The sequence below is a fragment of the Mytilus californianus genome, unplaced genomic scaffold, assembly GCF_021869535.1.
Source record: "Mytilus californianus isolate M0D057914Y unplaced genomic scaffold, xbMytCali1.0.p SCAF_13, whole genome shotgun sequence".
In the NCBI taxonomy this organism is placed as follows: Eukaryota; Metazoa; Mollusca; class Bivalvia; order Mytilida; family Mytilidae; genus Mytilus; species Mytilus californianus.
The window spans coordinates 14,590,523-14,608,028 of record NW_026262615.1 but is presented as its reverse complement, the minus strand read 5'-3'; the positions used below and the strand labels follow the sequence as shown (position 1 = coordinate 14,608,028).

General features: G+C 32.5%; 1 protein-coding gene across 2 annotated transcripts; it reads left to right on the top strand.

Annotated features, from left to right (window-relative positions):
- On the top strand, positions 1-14,848 carry LOC127723229 (kelch domain-containing protein 9-like). Of its 2 annotated transcripts, XM_052229792.1 has the most exons (4): positions 1-98; positions 856-874; positions 8,698-8,863; positions 11,240-14,848. In XM_052229792.1, exons 3-4 carry the CDS (start codon positions 8,773-8,775, stop codon positions 12,145-12,147), a joined length of 999 nt encoding a protein of 332 aa, XP_052085752.1. In that variant the 5' UTR covers positions 1-98; positions 856-874; positions 8,698-8,772; the 3' UTR covers positions 12,148-14,848. The 2 variants fall into 2 exon arrangements, with proteins under 2 accessions (XP_052085752.1, XP_052085751.1); XM_052229791.1 differs by lacking the exon at positions 856-874.
- Positions 14,849-17,506: the final 2,658 nt, after the last annotated feature.

Genomic DNA, 17,506 nt, shown 5'->3' with positions numbered 1-17,506 from the left:
ATGGGGGAATAGACATCCGGGTACTTCCGTCAGGTCAACAAACTTGTAAACAGAAGGAAAATGCTTTTTGATTTGAGATTAAAGCCAGTGTTATATCGGTAAACATCTTATGAACCATTTATTATCCATGTAGACAACCTGTACGTTTTTCAAATCATTTCTAAAGTGAAAATTTCCATTAAATATTAATTTTGCTCATTTGGTTATCTCCCCTTCAACAGGTGCCCTGGTTTAATTTGACAGTTTTAGATGCCAGAGAAATGCCTGGCTACAGCATGATATTAAGATGGCCACATGTGATTGAAACTGTTTATAACACATCAATATAAATAAAGTTTGGCATCCAATGAAATGTTTTAATAAAAATAAATTTAAATCATTGTAAATACTGATTTTAACTGAATTTTACAGTCATGACAGTTAGGGGAAGATCCACATAAATTGGTATATTATATCCCTATAAATGGATATTATTCCCCCAAACCAATCTACAGTGATAAAACAAAAAAATGACCGTCATGGCAGTCAAACTTCTGTGTACATCAACATTTATTATGCCCAAAAGAAACCATGTTCAGCTGAGGTATAATCTGGATTTGCTCAAAATAATTATAATGTCTTGAACATGTTGAAAGGCTATATTAATTTTTGCTTTAAAAAAAATAATGCCTTTTAGGAATCTATAAAAATCAAAATCAAAAGTACACATATTTTATATCTACATTGCGTGGAGGTGTTATTCATACTATATTATCACTTCAAGCTATTTCAATAAGCTTTAATACTACAACAGTCCTTAACAACATTATGTTTGCTTTAAATGAATGTTCGAATCATACATATCGCTTATTCCAGCTACACATACAGCACAAATGTCAGTATCATTACTTTTCAAAATGAAACTAAATTTATTTTGTTCAGACATAATAACAAAAGATGGAACTATATCACTTAAATTACAAAAGAGTATATTTCTATTAAATTCTAATGCTTTACATTTAATGAGGAAATGGAATTCATCTTCAATTCCATCCTTGCAAAGTGGACAAATTCTCTGTTCTAAAGGTGTTCTAGTATATCTACCAACTTCTATTAGTAGTTTGCTATTACTAATTCTAATTTTTACCATTTTAGAAATAACATTTTTGTTAAGGTCCAGTATGAGATATTTTACTAATTCGTAATTATTTTTAACTTTGCAATACGTTCTTAGTTTATTACCATGACTATGAGTCACAAAAAAGAGCTTGTTTCCAGGATTTTATAAATTCCTCCTCTAATTTCTTTTGAACTGAAAAAAGTAATTTTGTCTTTGACATAGTATTTTGATTTTCCCAAACATGCTGAAAACCAAGTTTACCTATTAACACTTTTATTTTACTACAAAAACCATTAGACATGTTAAAGTTTTCACTGTATGCTTTCTTTTCCATACTCTCGCTATTCATATTAATGATATGAATCCAGAAATTAATTGTATTTTTAAGGGCTGACAATGAAAGTGGGAATACACCTAATTCAGCAAGTACAGCATTATTCACAGCACCTTTATTAACACCCAATAAAAATTTAGCAAATTTGATTTGAATCTTATTTGGACTAAAGTTTGCATAGTTTGACTTGATGGTAGTATTTTGTTTCACTAAACTAACAGTAGCCCAAACTTCACTGCTATATAATAAAATAGGTTTAACAAATGAATCAAAAAGCTTTAAATGTGGTAGTAAATTCATCTTTTCAGAATATAATTTTCTAATTCAAAATATAGCTTTGCTAGCCTTTTTAGATAACTGATCAATTGCTGTAGTAAAAGATCCAGATGGTTTAAAAATTATACCTAGAAACTTGTATTCATCAGTCAACTCTAGTAGTTTTCCATTATAATAGAAATTGTGTTTTTTAATAATTTTTCCTGTTTTATTGAATATTATAATCTTTGTTTTATTAAGATTAATTGATAGATTCCATTTATCACAAAACATATTTAATACATCTAATGGATCTTGCAGGCCAGATGCAGATTCTGATATTACTACTAAATCGTCTGCATAAAGAAGACAAGACACTTGTTTATCATATAGGCATGCTGGATCACATTTGTGAAACGTTTCAACCAGTTCATTTATATACAATGAATATAGGTAGTATTTTGTTTCACTAAACTAAAAGTAGCCCAAACTTCACTGCTATATAATAAAATAGGTTTAACACATGAATCAAAAAGCTTTAAATGTGGTAGTAAATTCATCTTTTCAGAATATAATAATTTTCTAATACAAAATATAGCTTTGCTAGCCTTTTTAGATAACGGATCATTTGCTGTAGTAAAAGATCCAGATGGTTTAAAAATTATACCTAGAAACTTGTATTCATCAGTCAGCTCTAGTAGTTTTCCATTATGATATATAGAAATTGTGTTTTTTAATTTTTCCTGTTTTATTGAATATTATAATCTTTGTTTTATTAAGATTAACAGATAGATTCCATTTATCACAAAACATATTTAATTAATCTAAAGCATCTTGCAGGCCAGATGCAGATTCTGATATTACTACTAAATCGTCTGCATAAAGAAGACAAGACACTTGTTTATCATATAGGCCTGCTGGATCACATTTGTGGTCAAACGTTTCAACCAGTTCATTTATATACAATGAAAATAATGTAGGGCTTAATATACAACCCTGTTTTAATCCTACACATGAGGGAAATGTTTGTGTTAGTCCCTCTTTTAATTTTACAGAGAAAGAGACATCTTTGTACATATCTTTTAAAATATTAAAAAAAGACCCTTTTATATTATATTTTAGTAATTTATGAAAAAGGTCATCTCTATTGATTGTGTCAAATGCTTTTCTTAGATCTACAAAACAAGTGTATAGCTGTTTAGATTTTTTAAAGGTCTGGTCAATCAGAGTTTTTAATGTTAAAATGTGATCACTTGTTCTGCTATTTTTCCTAAAGCCTATTTGCTCCTTGTGTAATATACTGTTAGTTTCAAGGAAGTTCTCCAACCTGGTAGATAATATCTTTAAGAAAAATTTACCTAAACAGCTAGAAAGAGCTATACCCCTGTAGTTGGAAGGATCATTAAAACACCCTCCTTTAAATATAGGCTTAACAATATTTTCTCTCCATATAGAAGGAAAGATTTCACTTTTAAATATCAAATTAAAAATCAACACATATGTTTTAACTAATTTACCACATGACACTCTAATCATTTCGTTTGTTATACCATCACAACCAGCAGAATTTTTTAACTTTAAGTCTTTTACAACCTTTAACACCTCCTCCTCAGTAATGCTATCATTTAAACAATCATTATTACAATCAATACTACTAATGTTTTCATCAAAATTATTACAATGTTGAAAATTCATTAAATTTATAAAGTACTTCGGCTCAACTGTAATATACGGTAGAAGTAGTTCCTAACCCAATTAACTATTCATACATCTGCAATGATATGAATGTTGTATCAAATATTATATCGAATCCTGAAACGTAGTCTCAAATGACAGACACATAGACACCTCGACACATAGACACCTTGACACATCGACACATATACACCTCGACACCTCGACACATAGACACATCGATACATCGACACATAGACACATCGACATATCGACACATAGACACATCGATACATCGACACATCAATACATCGAAACATCGACATATCGACACATCGACACATCGACAAATCGACATTTTAAATGACTATTAATTGTATATTAGACTATACTTCAGAAAGTTGAAGAAATAATATAATACATCTTTATTTTTTCTGTTAACCATGCCTACATTTGCGTTATTCATTGAGCAACTGGAATGTCTGACTAATTAATGTTCTTGTTAATCTCAATCTGATAGAATGACTGTAACTGGTGAAAAGGTAGCAACGTCTTCAATAAAATTATGAAAAATGTCACCATTTGAAAATCCAGATTTGTATCGGTACATGAATTCATCTAAATACATTGGGATTTTCGATGGTAATATTCCTTTCATCTTTTTCATCCTAAGCTTAGCCAGTCCCACAACCTTCTATTGAGTTGGTACAACACCCCTCATCGCTCTTGAACTAAACACTATGGTTAACAGACAAATGTTTATAACCCTCTTGTGATAGAGTATCGTACGCTGCCCATTTGTCGGAGAAAATGGTTGATCCAGGTTTTAAATAGCGCTTAATGATAGGAAGCAATGTATTACGATCTCTTTCCACTAATTGAAGAACACTGTTTCTTGTACCGCGCTCGGTTATTCCAAATACCCAATACTTTTGGTTTCCTGTTCCCCTATGATACTTCCGCTTCTTTCCGAATAAACTCTCATCTATCTCAACTATGTTGGTGTCAAACCCATCTGTTGCCTCACCAAGGACAATCGGTTTCCTCAACATTGCTGATGAACATACATCTCTAAATAAACAGTACCATGCTTTTTGACAAAGCCTACGACGTTAGATTGCCATTTGACACAACCAACGTAGTTGTATGTAGCCTACGACGTTAGATTGCCATTTGACACAACCAACGTAGTTGTATGTAGCCTACGGCGTTAGATTGCCTTTTGACACAACCAACGTAATTGTATGTAGCCTACAGCGTTAGAATGCCTTTTGACACAACCAAAGTAGTTGTATGTAGCCTACAGCGTTAGATTGCCATTTGACACAACCAACGTAGTTGTATGTAGCCTACGACGTTAGATTGCCTTTTGACACAAACAACGTAGTTGTATGTAGCCTACGACGTTAGATTGCCATTTGACACAACCAACGTAGTTGTATGTAGCCTACGACGTTAGATTGCCTTTTGACACAAACAACGTAATTGTATGTAGATTATACGGCGATAGATTGCTAATTAACACAGCCTACGGCGTAAGATTGATGTTTGTCACAGCCTACGGAGATAGTTTGCCAATTGACACTACCTACGTAGCAAAACAAAACAAACAAACAAACAAATATTTGAGATATAGCTGTAGCTTTTTGACATAGCCTACGGCGTTAGATTGCCCTAACATTAACCTTAACTTAGATTGCTCTTATACACAGCATACGGCGCTAGATTGCTCTTTGACACAGCCTACGGTGCTAGATTGCTCTCTGACACAGCCTACGGCGCTAGATTGCTCTTTGACATAGTCTACGGCGTTAAATTGCCATGTGAAACAACCAACTTGTTGTATGTAGCCTACGGCGTTAGATTGCCTTTTGACACAACCAAAGTAGTTGTATGTAGCTTACGTCGATAGATTGCTAATTAACACAGCTTACAGCGTAAGATTGATGTAAGTCACAGCCTACGGTGCTAGTTTGCCTATTGCCACTACCTACGTAGCTATAGTACAATTTGCAAAAACCTACGGTGCAGGATAAGGCTAAACCCTAATATGAACCCTAACCCTTACCCTTACCATTACCCTAACCCTAGCCCTAACCCTAACCCTTACTCTTACCTTAACCCTAACTTTTATTGCTCTTATACACAGCCTACGACGCTATATTGCTCTTTGACATAGCCTTCGGCGTTAGTTTGCCAATTAACACGGCGTAGCAAAACAAAACAAACAAACAAACAAATATTTGAGATACTAGTAATTCAAATGTCAATGTGTCGATGTGTCTATATGTCGATGTGTCGATGTGTCCATGTGTCCATGTGTCCGTATTAGCCATTAAATGTAATGCCCATTCACTCATATAATAACCCGCTGATGAGAACTATTTCTTCCGTATACTCCAGTTGATCCAGTACTTCAACCATTCATCATGTGAAATATTGGAGCTAGGGTCTTCCTTCGCTTTGTCCTTTAATAAATTTACAGATTTCCAAAATTCCGAAGGATTTTTCTCGGATAGGTCAAGTATATTTTTTGAGTATTTTATTTTTATAGACCCTATGTTTTTTACGTACAAGCTTGTTGAAGTTTTTTCTCTCTGTAAAAATTTTTAGTCTCAAACTAGAATCCCAAGGATTCCTACCTAAAGTTCTACAGAGAGCTTTTATATGCCTATATTTAACATCACAGACTTTGTCAACCCATGGTTTTTTAATTTTCCTTCTTTTTTGTTTATTATGCAGTTTTGATTCAAATCTGTTATCTAGGGTTGCTGCTCCCTTTAGTAATTTATTAAAATCAGAAACCACGTCATCCACTTCTGATGTGCTTTTATCGATCAGCGTTCTCACTTGCTATCAGCTTTTCGGCTTTTGTACAAATATTATAAAAACTATCATAATTTGAGTTTTCAATAAATTTTTGCTCTCAAATTGGAGACCATCTTATGACTGATGGCAATTTCCGAAGATTACATATGTCCTGTTTAGGGCCCATTATATTACTACAAAAAATGTTTACGGTTATTTGACAGTGATCTGAGTTATTTGGATGAAAGTCTTCAATTCTAAAGTTCATTATATTTGATAGGAATGTTGAACTACAGATACAATAATCATCTATTGAGGTTCCATGTATGAGAATCCTCACAACCTGCATGACCTGTTGATTTAGAAAAGACAAAAAAATTTATAAGAAAAATCATAGCAATTGTGTTATTATATTTTCAATAGAAGTATCATTTAATTTTTATCAGTATGATTGAAGCAATACACATGATACATGTTCATATATCACACTTACATGTACCCTTTCTTTTCCATAATATTAGATGCCAGGGGCAGATCCAGCTATTTGTAAAAGGGGGGTTCCTAACCCAGGATAAAGGGGGGTTCCAACTATATGTCCCCATTCAAATGCATAGATCGTCAAACAAGAGGGGGATCCAACCCCCGGATCCCCCCCCCCCCCCTTGATGCTTTTATATCTTCTAATATTGCCTAATTGGGTATAACAGGTACATGTATGCCATAGCAAGACTTTCAGGATACTTAATATTTTCTTATAAATTTTTTGGGCATTAATCAGAAGTCATTATATTTTACAGGCCATTTTTCTCTTTCAGTAAACCCTTTCAAATACATATGCTGTGTGTCTTTCAAAGCTAAGACTTTGGAAATTTGTTGACCCGAGAGACCTATTTAAATTTTATTCGTTCAGTAAAATCTGATGTTGGGTATATCGTCAATGAAACAGCAACCATACAACACAAATACTCACGAGACATCTAGGGGGCAACATAAATGAGTAAAACCCAATGTAGGGTATACATGTATGTCAATGAGATAGCAAACCAACAACAAATACCCATTAGACATCTAGGGTGCAACATAGAGTCTTTAACAATAGGCAGGTGTTTATGCATCTCATAGTAATCTCTTTGGCAATCAACACCAAATTCTCCAAATAAAAAAAAATACAATACAGGTGTTGTCACTAAATGTTTAACTTACATTGATATAAAAATAAGAGGATGTGATATGATTGCCAATGAGACAACTCTACACCAGAAACCAAATGACATAGAAGTTAACAACTATAGGTCACTTTATGGCCTTCAACAATGAGCAAAACCCATACCACACAGATTATTGTGTATGCCAATTCTCCCTTTCTTGTATTCTTTTGAGAGCATAAAAGTTCTTATTGAACTTAAGCAAACAACAATTTTTATATATATAATTGTTTAGCTCACCTGGCCCAATGGGCCAAGTGAGCTTTTCTCATCACTTGGCATCCGTCATCGTCATCCGTTAACTTTTACAAAAATCTTCTCCTCTGAAAGTACTGGGCCAAATTTAACCAAACTCGGCCACAATCATCATTGGGGTATCTTGTTTAAAAAATGTGTCCGATGACCTTGCCTGCCAACCAAGATGGCCGACATGGCTTAAAATAGAACATAGGGGTAAAATGCAAGTTTTGAATATTATTTTGAAAACCGTTATAAATAGAGAAAATCTGACATGAGCAGAAATGTTCAGAATGTTGAGATCTACCAATTGTTCATATACGTCAAAACTGTCAGACGACTTCTTATAGGAGTTATTGCCCTTAAATGACAAATTTTTACCATTATTTTTCAATTTTGCCTATTATCTTGAAAATTATAATAGATAGGGAGAAACTTTAAATTGCAAAAATGATCATCAAAACCAGTTTTACAAATAATTCGAATGGTCGAAATCGTCAGTCGACTCCTTATTAGAGTTATTGCTCTTTGATGACCATTTTTACCAATTTTTTGATTTTTTGCCGTATTTTATATCTTAAAAATTATAATAGATAGATAGAAACTTGAATTAGCAAAATTGATCAACAAGACAAGATCTACAATTTAGACATATGGAGGAAATCGTCTGACGACTCCTTATTGGAGTTATTGCCCTTTAATGAAGATTGTTACCATTTTTTTGCATTTTGCCTTATATGATAAAAATTATTATAGATAATATAAATAGACACTTTAAATCACAAAAATAATCAGCAAAGCAAGATCTGCTACAAGGTCAAATTTTGCCGATATAGTTATAAGACTGTCACTCCCTATAGGAGTGATTGCCCTTAAATGAGGATTTTTTACCCTCTTTTGTGTTTTGAGCAAAAACTAAAAAAGATAGAGAGAAACTAAACAGATGAAATGATCAGAGATTTTTGTCATGAATTCTATTCTCGTCTACAATGTTGAAGAGTGTCCTTTGTTGAATATGAACATAGACCAAGGTGAGCGACACAGGCTCTTTAGAGCTCTAGTTTTATTGTAAAATTGTTTTACAGAAACAGAAGCTAATCATGTAAGTAAGTAGCCTTAGAAGAAACCCTATTAGCTCTAGAGATCACCGTACAATGTAGATGGCTTCCAGTGGTAAACATTTGTTAGCTGATTGGGAAATTTTCTGTCCAATTGGTCCAAGTCTTGCCTTCCATGTTGGAGCCTGTATTGGTAAGATATTAAAAACATAAGGATATGTAGTATGATTGCAAATGAGACAACTGTCCACCAGAGTTCAAATGAAGTGGATGTTAGCAATTAATGGTCGCTGTATGGCCTTCAACAATGAGAAAAAAAACATACTGTATAGTCAGCCTAAAATGCTCTGGATTTAAATTGAAAAATGTGAAACAATTCAAACTGATGGCCTAATTTATGAAAATTCAATTAATATAAAACAAATATGACACACATGAATTACTAACGACACACACTGCTTTAAAAAAAAAAAATTTATAGATTGTTGTTTAATTATTAAGGGCATACAATACTGTTTTGATCCCAAGGTGGTTTTTTTACAAAAATATGCATACAAGCTATTTTTTACCTAATCAATTCAAATATGTCATAAAAAATAAATCTTCATGTGCTAAATTTAGAGATAAATGGGGTCGAAATTTTTGACATTTACTTAATAGTTTGGTTTCTTGGACATTTCTATCCTTTGAACAGACATACTTATCTTTTGTATTTTAAAAGATAAATACATGCAGTTTTTTGTAAGAAGATTTGGAATATCTTCGTTACAAAAGTAGGATTTTAAACTTGTGTAACAATTCTTTGTAAATGATTCATTTTTTAAAAAAATTTCTTGATTTTAGAAAAAAACAGCATTTTTTCCTGTTTATTTATCTAATTTTAAAAAAGTTACATCGGTGACTTCTTCATAAAAATTGGAACAAATAATCTTGAAACAATATCAAGTCAATTGCCAATTTTAAAAAAGAGGGGTCCATGTACTAATTATTAAAATCCCTCGAAAAAATGCATCTTTTCCCGATATGTCGCAGTTTGACGTCACAAAAATAACATTTTACATTAGCTATTATAAATTCAGAAAATAGTGCGTGCATTTATTATTGCGATTTTGTCATTTTAGACTTAAATGCCATTTTAGTTTTTACGATTTTGAGAAAAATCTTGTTTTTTTTTATAGTTCATATAAAATATTTCAAAATGCGAGTTTAAATTATTGCGTTTACAACTCTGTCGCATTTGTCGCAATAATAAAAACCTTGCAATAATTTCTGAATTTACAGTATGTCATTATCTCCCCTGTAACTGTATCATATGCCTTTAAGGATAAGGAATTAAATAGAATATTATTCATCATAATTAAAAGCTTTAAAATGATCTGACTTGTGTTTTGTTTTCCACCAATTTGTAACTATGTAAAATAATTTTGTTCATGTTGACTGACATATTTTAGAATTATGGCCCTTGAACTGAGGTAGGATTTGATTGATTTTCATATGATGAAGACATAATCTTTCAATCAGTTTAATTGAGGTCTGGAGCTGGCAAATTGTCAGTAACTGCTAGATAGTCCTTTGTTAATTTATGTATCATTGTCATTTTGCTTAGTTTCTTTTGTTACCTATTCTGACATCGGACTCAGACTTCTTTTGAACTGAGTTTTAGTGTGTGTTTGTCCCAAGTTGGGAGCCTCTGGCCTTTGTTAGTCTTGTATGTTTTTTAATCAGCTGTTTTCTGCTCATTGGTCAGGTTGTTGTCTTTTTGACACATTCCCCATTTCCATTTTCAATTTTATTAGGTATGCAAAGGCAACATTTTAAGGTATCTTGTCTTTCATATAATTCCCAGATATTTACATTTAATAAAACAATTAGGCAGCAGGAGGGGACATTCATGTCATACCAACACATCTAGTTGCATACCTCAGATAAGCCAGTCGTTTAAGACAGGAAAGGAATAAAAATGACTCCAAACATCCAATTATTATTTTAACTTAGAATGAATTAAGTCATTGGTGCTAGTCATATTATTATTGTCACTAATTCATATTTTCATATAAAATGTCTCAGTTGTATACATTGCCTTACTGATTCCAGAGTTATAGCATTAAGGATGTTCGCTACTCTGTTTCAAAATAACAAGCTTTTTAAAAGACTGTTATAAATTGATAGTACATAATTAAAGAAACTAAAACAGCAGAAAATATGAAGGGTACGTGTGCTTGTTTTCGAGATATAAGCCATTGGAAATTTGGCGGGAAATAATTCTCTCTAGATTTTTCATACATTTAACATTGGCAACTTTTTTCTTTCAAAAACTATGAAAAAATAACAAGGATTTTAGAAGATTTTGAAAAATGGCTTTTCAAACTATATGAAATAAAATTATGAAAAGAAAAGTACAGGTTAGTGGGCAAAATTTTTATTGGCATTACATGGATAAAACCAGAGGTTTCCGAATATCTGGCAAAAATTCAAAAACAAGAGGAGCGAACATCCTTAAATTGTTTTTTTATGAGATAACTATTACTTATAATTATGTGTATTACATTTTTTTCATATTTTTTTATAGGTCAATTTCTGTACGTCCATGGAGGTCGAATAGACAGAAACAGCATAGAGGCTTCTAATAAGCTACACTGCTTGAACTTTGATACCATGATCTGGAATGAAGTCCGAGTACCAGGGAGTCCTGCTTTAAGTCATCATGCATGTGTTACCATCGGAGATAGATATCTGCTCCTGATTGGTGGTTGGGATGGGAAAGCAAGAACATCGAAAGTCTTTGTATTTGACACTTTAGAATGCAAGTGGTTATATCCATCAGCTGAGGGGTTTCCATCTGATGCAGGGTTGAGTTCACATACTGCAACACTGTTAAATAATGGTAAAGTTCTAATCCTTGGTCGTGAAGGTCCGTTACGCATGCAACCAGATGACAAAATCCATGGTAATGCTTACATGTTGACTGGAAGTATAGAATCTGGAAAATTTGCCTACTCAGAATACAGCCGGGCCACAGAATCTAGGTCAGGTCACACAACAAATTTCATTGGTCCAAGATTATACGTACTTGGGGGTCGAAATGATCAACTTTTGGAAGTTCACAGTGGTTACAGAAGTGGGTCACCTGATAATGAAAAAGTAACAGAATCATTTAAAAAAATCATCAGAAGGCTTAAACCTATGGAGAAAATGCCTGGTGGACGCAAGCATCACATTGCCTTAGAATCATCTGGTGCAATACTCATTCATGGAGGGGAAACATTTGATGGGAGAAGTAAAATTGGAAAACCAGTTGGGGATATGTTCATCATGACAGACAAACCAAGTATCAATTTTTACAAAATTGGTGAGAGTAAAGTTGGGCGTTCAGGCCATATTTGTTGTGTTACCAAGGATGAAAATATTCTGATACATGGTGGCTTTGGTCATAAAATCATTCATGGTGATACTAGATGGTTAGACTTTAAAGTATAGATACTTACAGTGAAATATATGTAGATCATATCAAAAGTTTTTATAAACATACATGTACAAACTAGATTTTGCAACTTATTTTATAATTGTATTTGAAAGTTTATTTAGTTCTGGTACAAAATGTAAACCCAGGGTACTAGAATTTTTAAACTGTAAATAAGAACTTGAACATGTTGAATAATGTAATAGTTATGACAGTGTATGAGTATTCATCATCTTCAATTTTTTGCTAGATATTAAATACTGTAAATTCAGAAATTATTGCATGCATTTATTATTGCGATTTTGCCATTTTAAACTAAAATGCGATTTTAATTTTTGCGATATATTGAGAAAAATCTTGTTTAATTCATATAAAATATTTCAAAATGTGAGTTTAAATTATTGCGATTATAATCCTGTCGCAATAATAAAAACATCGCAATAATTTCTGAGTTTACAGTAAACTTAAAATAAATAAAAAAAACTACCAACAAAGCATTGAAAGATGCAGAATCATCTCAGATTTATTTGATTATTTGGTCATAATTTCATCTTCAGTTGTTTTTTGCTTTACCTGAACACCATTTTCAAAATGATGACATCAAATGTTTATTACGACCTATTAGAGCTAATCTTTTTATTTTATCTTATACTGTGATATATATAAAAACTCAGGGTACATATGATCTGGAAATATCTGTGATATACAAATATGTAGGACTCGGAGGAGGGATGGGGACACTGAAGTGTGATGGCTTCTTCACTGGTATGCAATAGTCTATATTACGAGTGATGGCTAGTTTAAAATCTACAGATTTTTTTAATAGTTATTATATAAATTTGGATTTCGTTATTGTCTATGTATGTCCTTAGTTACACTTGCGTACTAAATGAGAGATTATCTTCATGTGAATATAATTATGCTTTAACATTTTATCTTTGCTTGGTTCCTCTCATGAATTCCTTGTTTGCCATATTATAATATGGAGAGTCTGTCTGTGGACCTGTATGTATTTAGAAAATTCCACGCTTCATAGTACATAAAAAAAGAACCTTTTGTTGATTTTGAAAAATATCCTCTACAGAAGGTTATCTTTCCATGTCTTGATCTACCTATCTATTATCACTCCTCGTTTCTGTAGTATTCAAAGTTTATATACCTCTCATTAACTTAAAAACCTGAAAAACTGCTTCTAAAAAACAAATTGACTTTTACATCAACATAAAAAGAATTGAAATTATAGTTTATATAGTCCATCGCTCTTCAGTGTTACCACTATCTCACTTAGCATAGCCATCAACAAGATATTGTCACAATGCCAACATCGCACTTCAGCATCAAACCATCACACATCAGCGTGACCATCGGGGTTCAGAGTCCTACATGTATATGTACAATTAATTTTTATGTGTGTGTAACAATTGTTTGTCTTTGTAACAGATCAGGCCAAAAATATATATTTACTTGTTTCCTGTCTCCTGGCATAAAAAAATAATAGGGTAGGCTTTAAAGAGTTTAATTAGTCCCTGGTCAGAAGAAGATATCTGTTTACTGAGAGGCCCTGAATTATTTATAGGGTGAGATGTGAATTTTGTGTGTAACTTTTTTATCTCATTTACACTTTGTTTATAGTGTATGTCCTCATTTTTAATACTAGTCATTTTAATGTGTTACCAAAGTTAACAAAGTTGGTGAAGTGAAGTTTTGTTCTTAGATTTGAAGTGATGTTTTGTATTAATGTTGCTGAGTCTTGTATTGTTCATCTTTTTTGTTTTAGTGTTATTGTTTGAACAGTTTGTTTTATATACATATCAAGGATACGAGTAATCATTGTTGAATATATCCATCAAAAATAGTTTACAAATGCAAAAACTAAGTTGGACCTCATTGAAAATATTTTTTCTTCTAATCAGATATTTTTTCTCAAAGTGAATTATGTTAATCTTTTTATTTATGGAATCATTGAAAAAGTTATTGTCGTTTTATAAAAAACAGGATAATGCAATCATGTTTTTTTTTTAAGTTAATTTAAAAAGTGATATAAAACATATTTTTTGAAGTTTGGATTGGAGGTGGAGGTTGTACTATTCAAACTGATATAGCAGTCAAACCTGTCTATAAAGGTCTTCCTTTAGGGACGGACCCATGGTCCGATGAAAGGGGGCATAATTGTCCAAAATGGTAGAAATGTGTTTTTTTTTTTTTTTACAATTTCAAGCAAAAAAATTAAATTTTTTCCGATAAGAGAGGGCATATGCCCTCTACACCACCCCAACTCCCAAACCTGAATCTGCCACTGCCATTTGGACCAAAGGGAACCGATCTTGTAACAGATTTGATTCTTGAATTAAGGTTTAGAATGCATAGGCATTACCACACTGGGACAAGTACAGGGCAATAAGATAGGTTTTCACTGAAATGAGGTAACTTTTATAGCAGGTTTGACTGTGCATGTATTTTCCGTATATATTTACCTGTTTTGTAAGCTAAAAATGAACCAGGAAACATGAGAGAGTATGGATGCATAGCTTTTGAAAAGAAAAGAGAATCTTATTGTTTGTGATATTTATGGTCATATCAGAATTAATCAATTATTTATTTTGAAATGTGTTTTATCAAAAATAGACAATCTTATATATTTACTACGTATTTTTTTACAATCAATATTTTTTTGTACTTTTTCTCTTAATTTTACCAATAAAGTTTATTTTCTATGACTTTTCCTCCTGGCACATTTATTCTGCCCATCAAGTTTCAGTTAACAATATAATAATGGTAAGATTAAGATTTATATTGCCTGTTTATCTGGAATCAATGTTCGAAATTAAGTGAAACAAGATTTATATATAATGCATATAAAGTAAAAGAATAAATAAAGGCAACAGTAGTATACCATTGTTCAAAAGGCATAAATCGATTAAGCGAAAACAAATCCGGGTTACAAACTAAAACCGAGGGTAAAACATCAACTATAAGAGGAAAACAATGGAACAACAGAGTCAGAAACACTGAACTGCAACAAAAACAAACACCAATATACTGTGGATTCATTATTATTCGTTGGGTACCAATTTTCGTGGGTTTCGCTGGTACAGGTGAACCACGAATTTAAATGTTCCACGAAATACAAATTTCTATCAGGTTGCATGCAGACTTTGGCAAAACCACAAAATCACGTATCCACGAAAAGGAAAGTTTTCCGCAATCCATGATAATTGGTACCCACGAAAATAAATGAATCCACAGTACATAGGAACAGACTATGTGATAACAACTGCCATATTCCTGACTTGGTACAGGACATTTTAAGAAAAAATGGTGGGTTGTACCTGGTTTTATGGCTAGCCAAACCTTAATAAAAGAGAGGTGGAAGATATCAAAGGGATATTCAAACTCATAAGTAGATTAAACTGACAAAATTTTGGCACAAAAACCCAAAAAAAACGACAAAAAGACAAGCAACTGTATACAAAACACAACATAGAAAACTAAAGATTAAGCAACACAGACCCCAAAAAAACCCAGGGTGATCTAACAGGCTCTGGAAGTGTAACTAAATTCTAATCCACATGTGGAACCATCGTGTTGCTCAGGTAAAGGAGCTACCATTTGATTTTTATGGGGCTAGGATGAAATTTGAAAAAAGGCAGGACAGGAGTTTTGAGTAAAAGGCAGGATGAGCAACTTGTCAAAAAAAAAGGCAGGATAACAATTTATGTAAAAAAAGTCAGAATAACTAATAAAAAAAAAGGCAGGACCGAACAGAGTGAAAAATAAAAAGGCAGGACGGAGATTACCCAGTACAACTAAAAAAAAATGCAGGACAAAATTTTTCATCCTAGCCCCCCCCCCCCAAATAAAAATCAAATGGTAGCTCATTTAAGTACAAACTGGGTGATAAATCTAATTCAGTGATGTAACATACTTGAAAAAAAGTACAGGTTTACAGTTACTGCAATTGACATATATAAAAAGTACAAGTTTACAGTTACTGCAATTGGCATATATAAAAAGTACAGGTTTACACTTACTGCAATTGGCATAGTTAAAAAGTACAGGTTTACAGTTACTGCAATTGGCATATATAAAAAGTACAGGTTTACACTTACTGCAATTGGCATAGTTAAAAAGTACAGGTTTACAGTTACTGCAATTGGCATATATAAAAAGTACAGGTTTACAGTTACCGCAATTGGCTTATATAAAAAGTACAGGTTTACAGTTACTGCAATTGGCATATATTAAAAGTATAGGTTTACAGTTACTGCAATTGGCATATATAAAAAGTATAGGTTTACAGTTACCGCAATTGGCATATATCCATCATAATCTAGGAAACACATTTCATAACACTGTCAACCAACTTATGATAATGTTTGTAAAATTTTTAAACTGATGATTTTTAACTTCACCACTTGGAACTCTTGGTTTAATAGCTTCCTTGAAAGCAGGAACCTTCTATCAAGGAAATCATGATAGGAAGTTCAAGCTCTGGGAGATATTATATAAATAACACATAGCTGAGAGGGTGATAGAGCAGATTGTTACCCCAAGAAAACATCGTCAACTGAGGCGAAGCCAAGGTTGACAATGTCTTTTCGAGGGGTAACAATCTGCTCTATCACCCTCTCAGATATGTGTTATTTAATTCATTATCCTGAATGTTCTGTTATTACTGTCTATTAAATTTCAAATTCAAAGTAATAAACTATGATGTCTTGTACACAACAATCATCCGTATTTAATAAAGCGCACACTTGATCAAGCGTCTCCGTAAGGGTAAAAGAGTATTTGCCATGGGATAGAGTAAATTGTCTCCCTCGTATTAGCCAATCAAAGTCTGGCATTTTGACATGAAGTATAATAAAGTAAATTGTCTCCCTCGTATATAAACCCATCAAAATCTGGCATTTTGACATGACGTATAATAAATATATATACTCCATATGCAGGAGATGCTGGAATGTTGCTTCATAGAATAGAAGGTTTACAATTATGAAGCTGAAATCATCTCTTTTTTGTAAAGTTGTGTTTTCAACCCACCCTCACAGTCATAATAAAAGGCAAATCAGCTTTACAGGCTTTAAAAAAAAAACTATGATATACATATATAATATGGAGATGTGGTGTGATTGCCAATGAAACAACTATCTATCCAGGAATTCTGCCAGGGGGAGTGGGGGTTTGTAGTCACAGCGCTCTGACTTTAATAGTCAAACTTTAATCTGAATCTTGACTTTGAAAGTCTTTAAATAGTATTTTTTGTTTTCAGTTTTTGTTCAATCAATCTTTAAGAGGTCTGTACCATAAAAATGCTGCTAAAGTCACCTTTTACATGTATAGAAATTGATCTTTGCATTTTAAAAGAAATAAAAA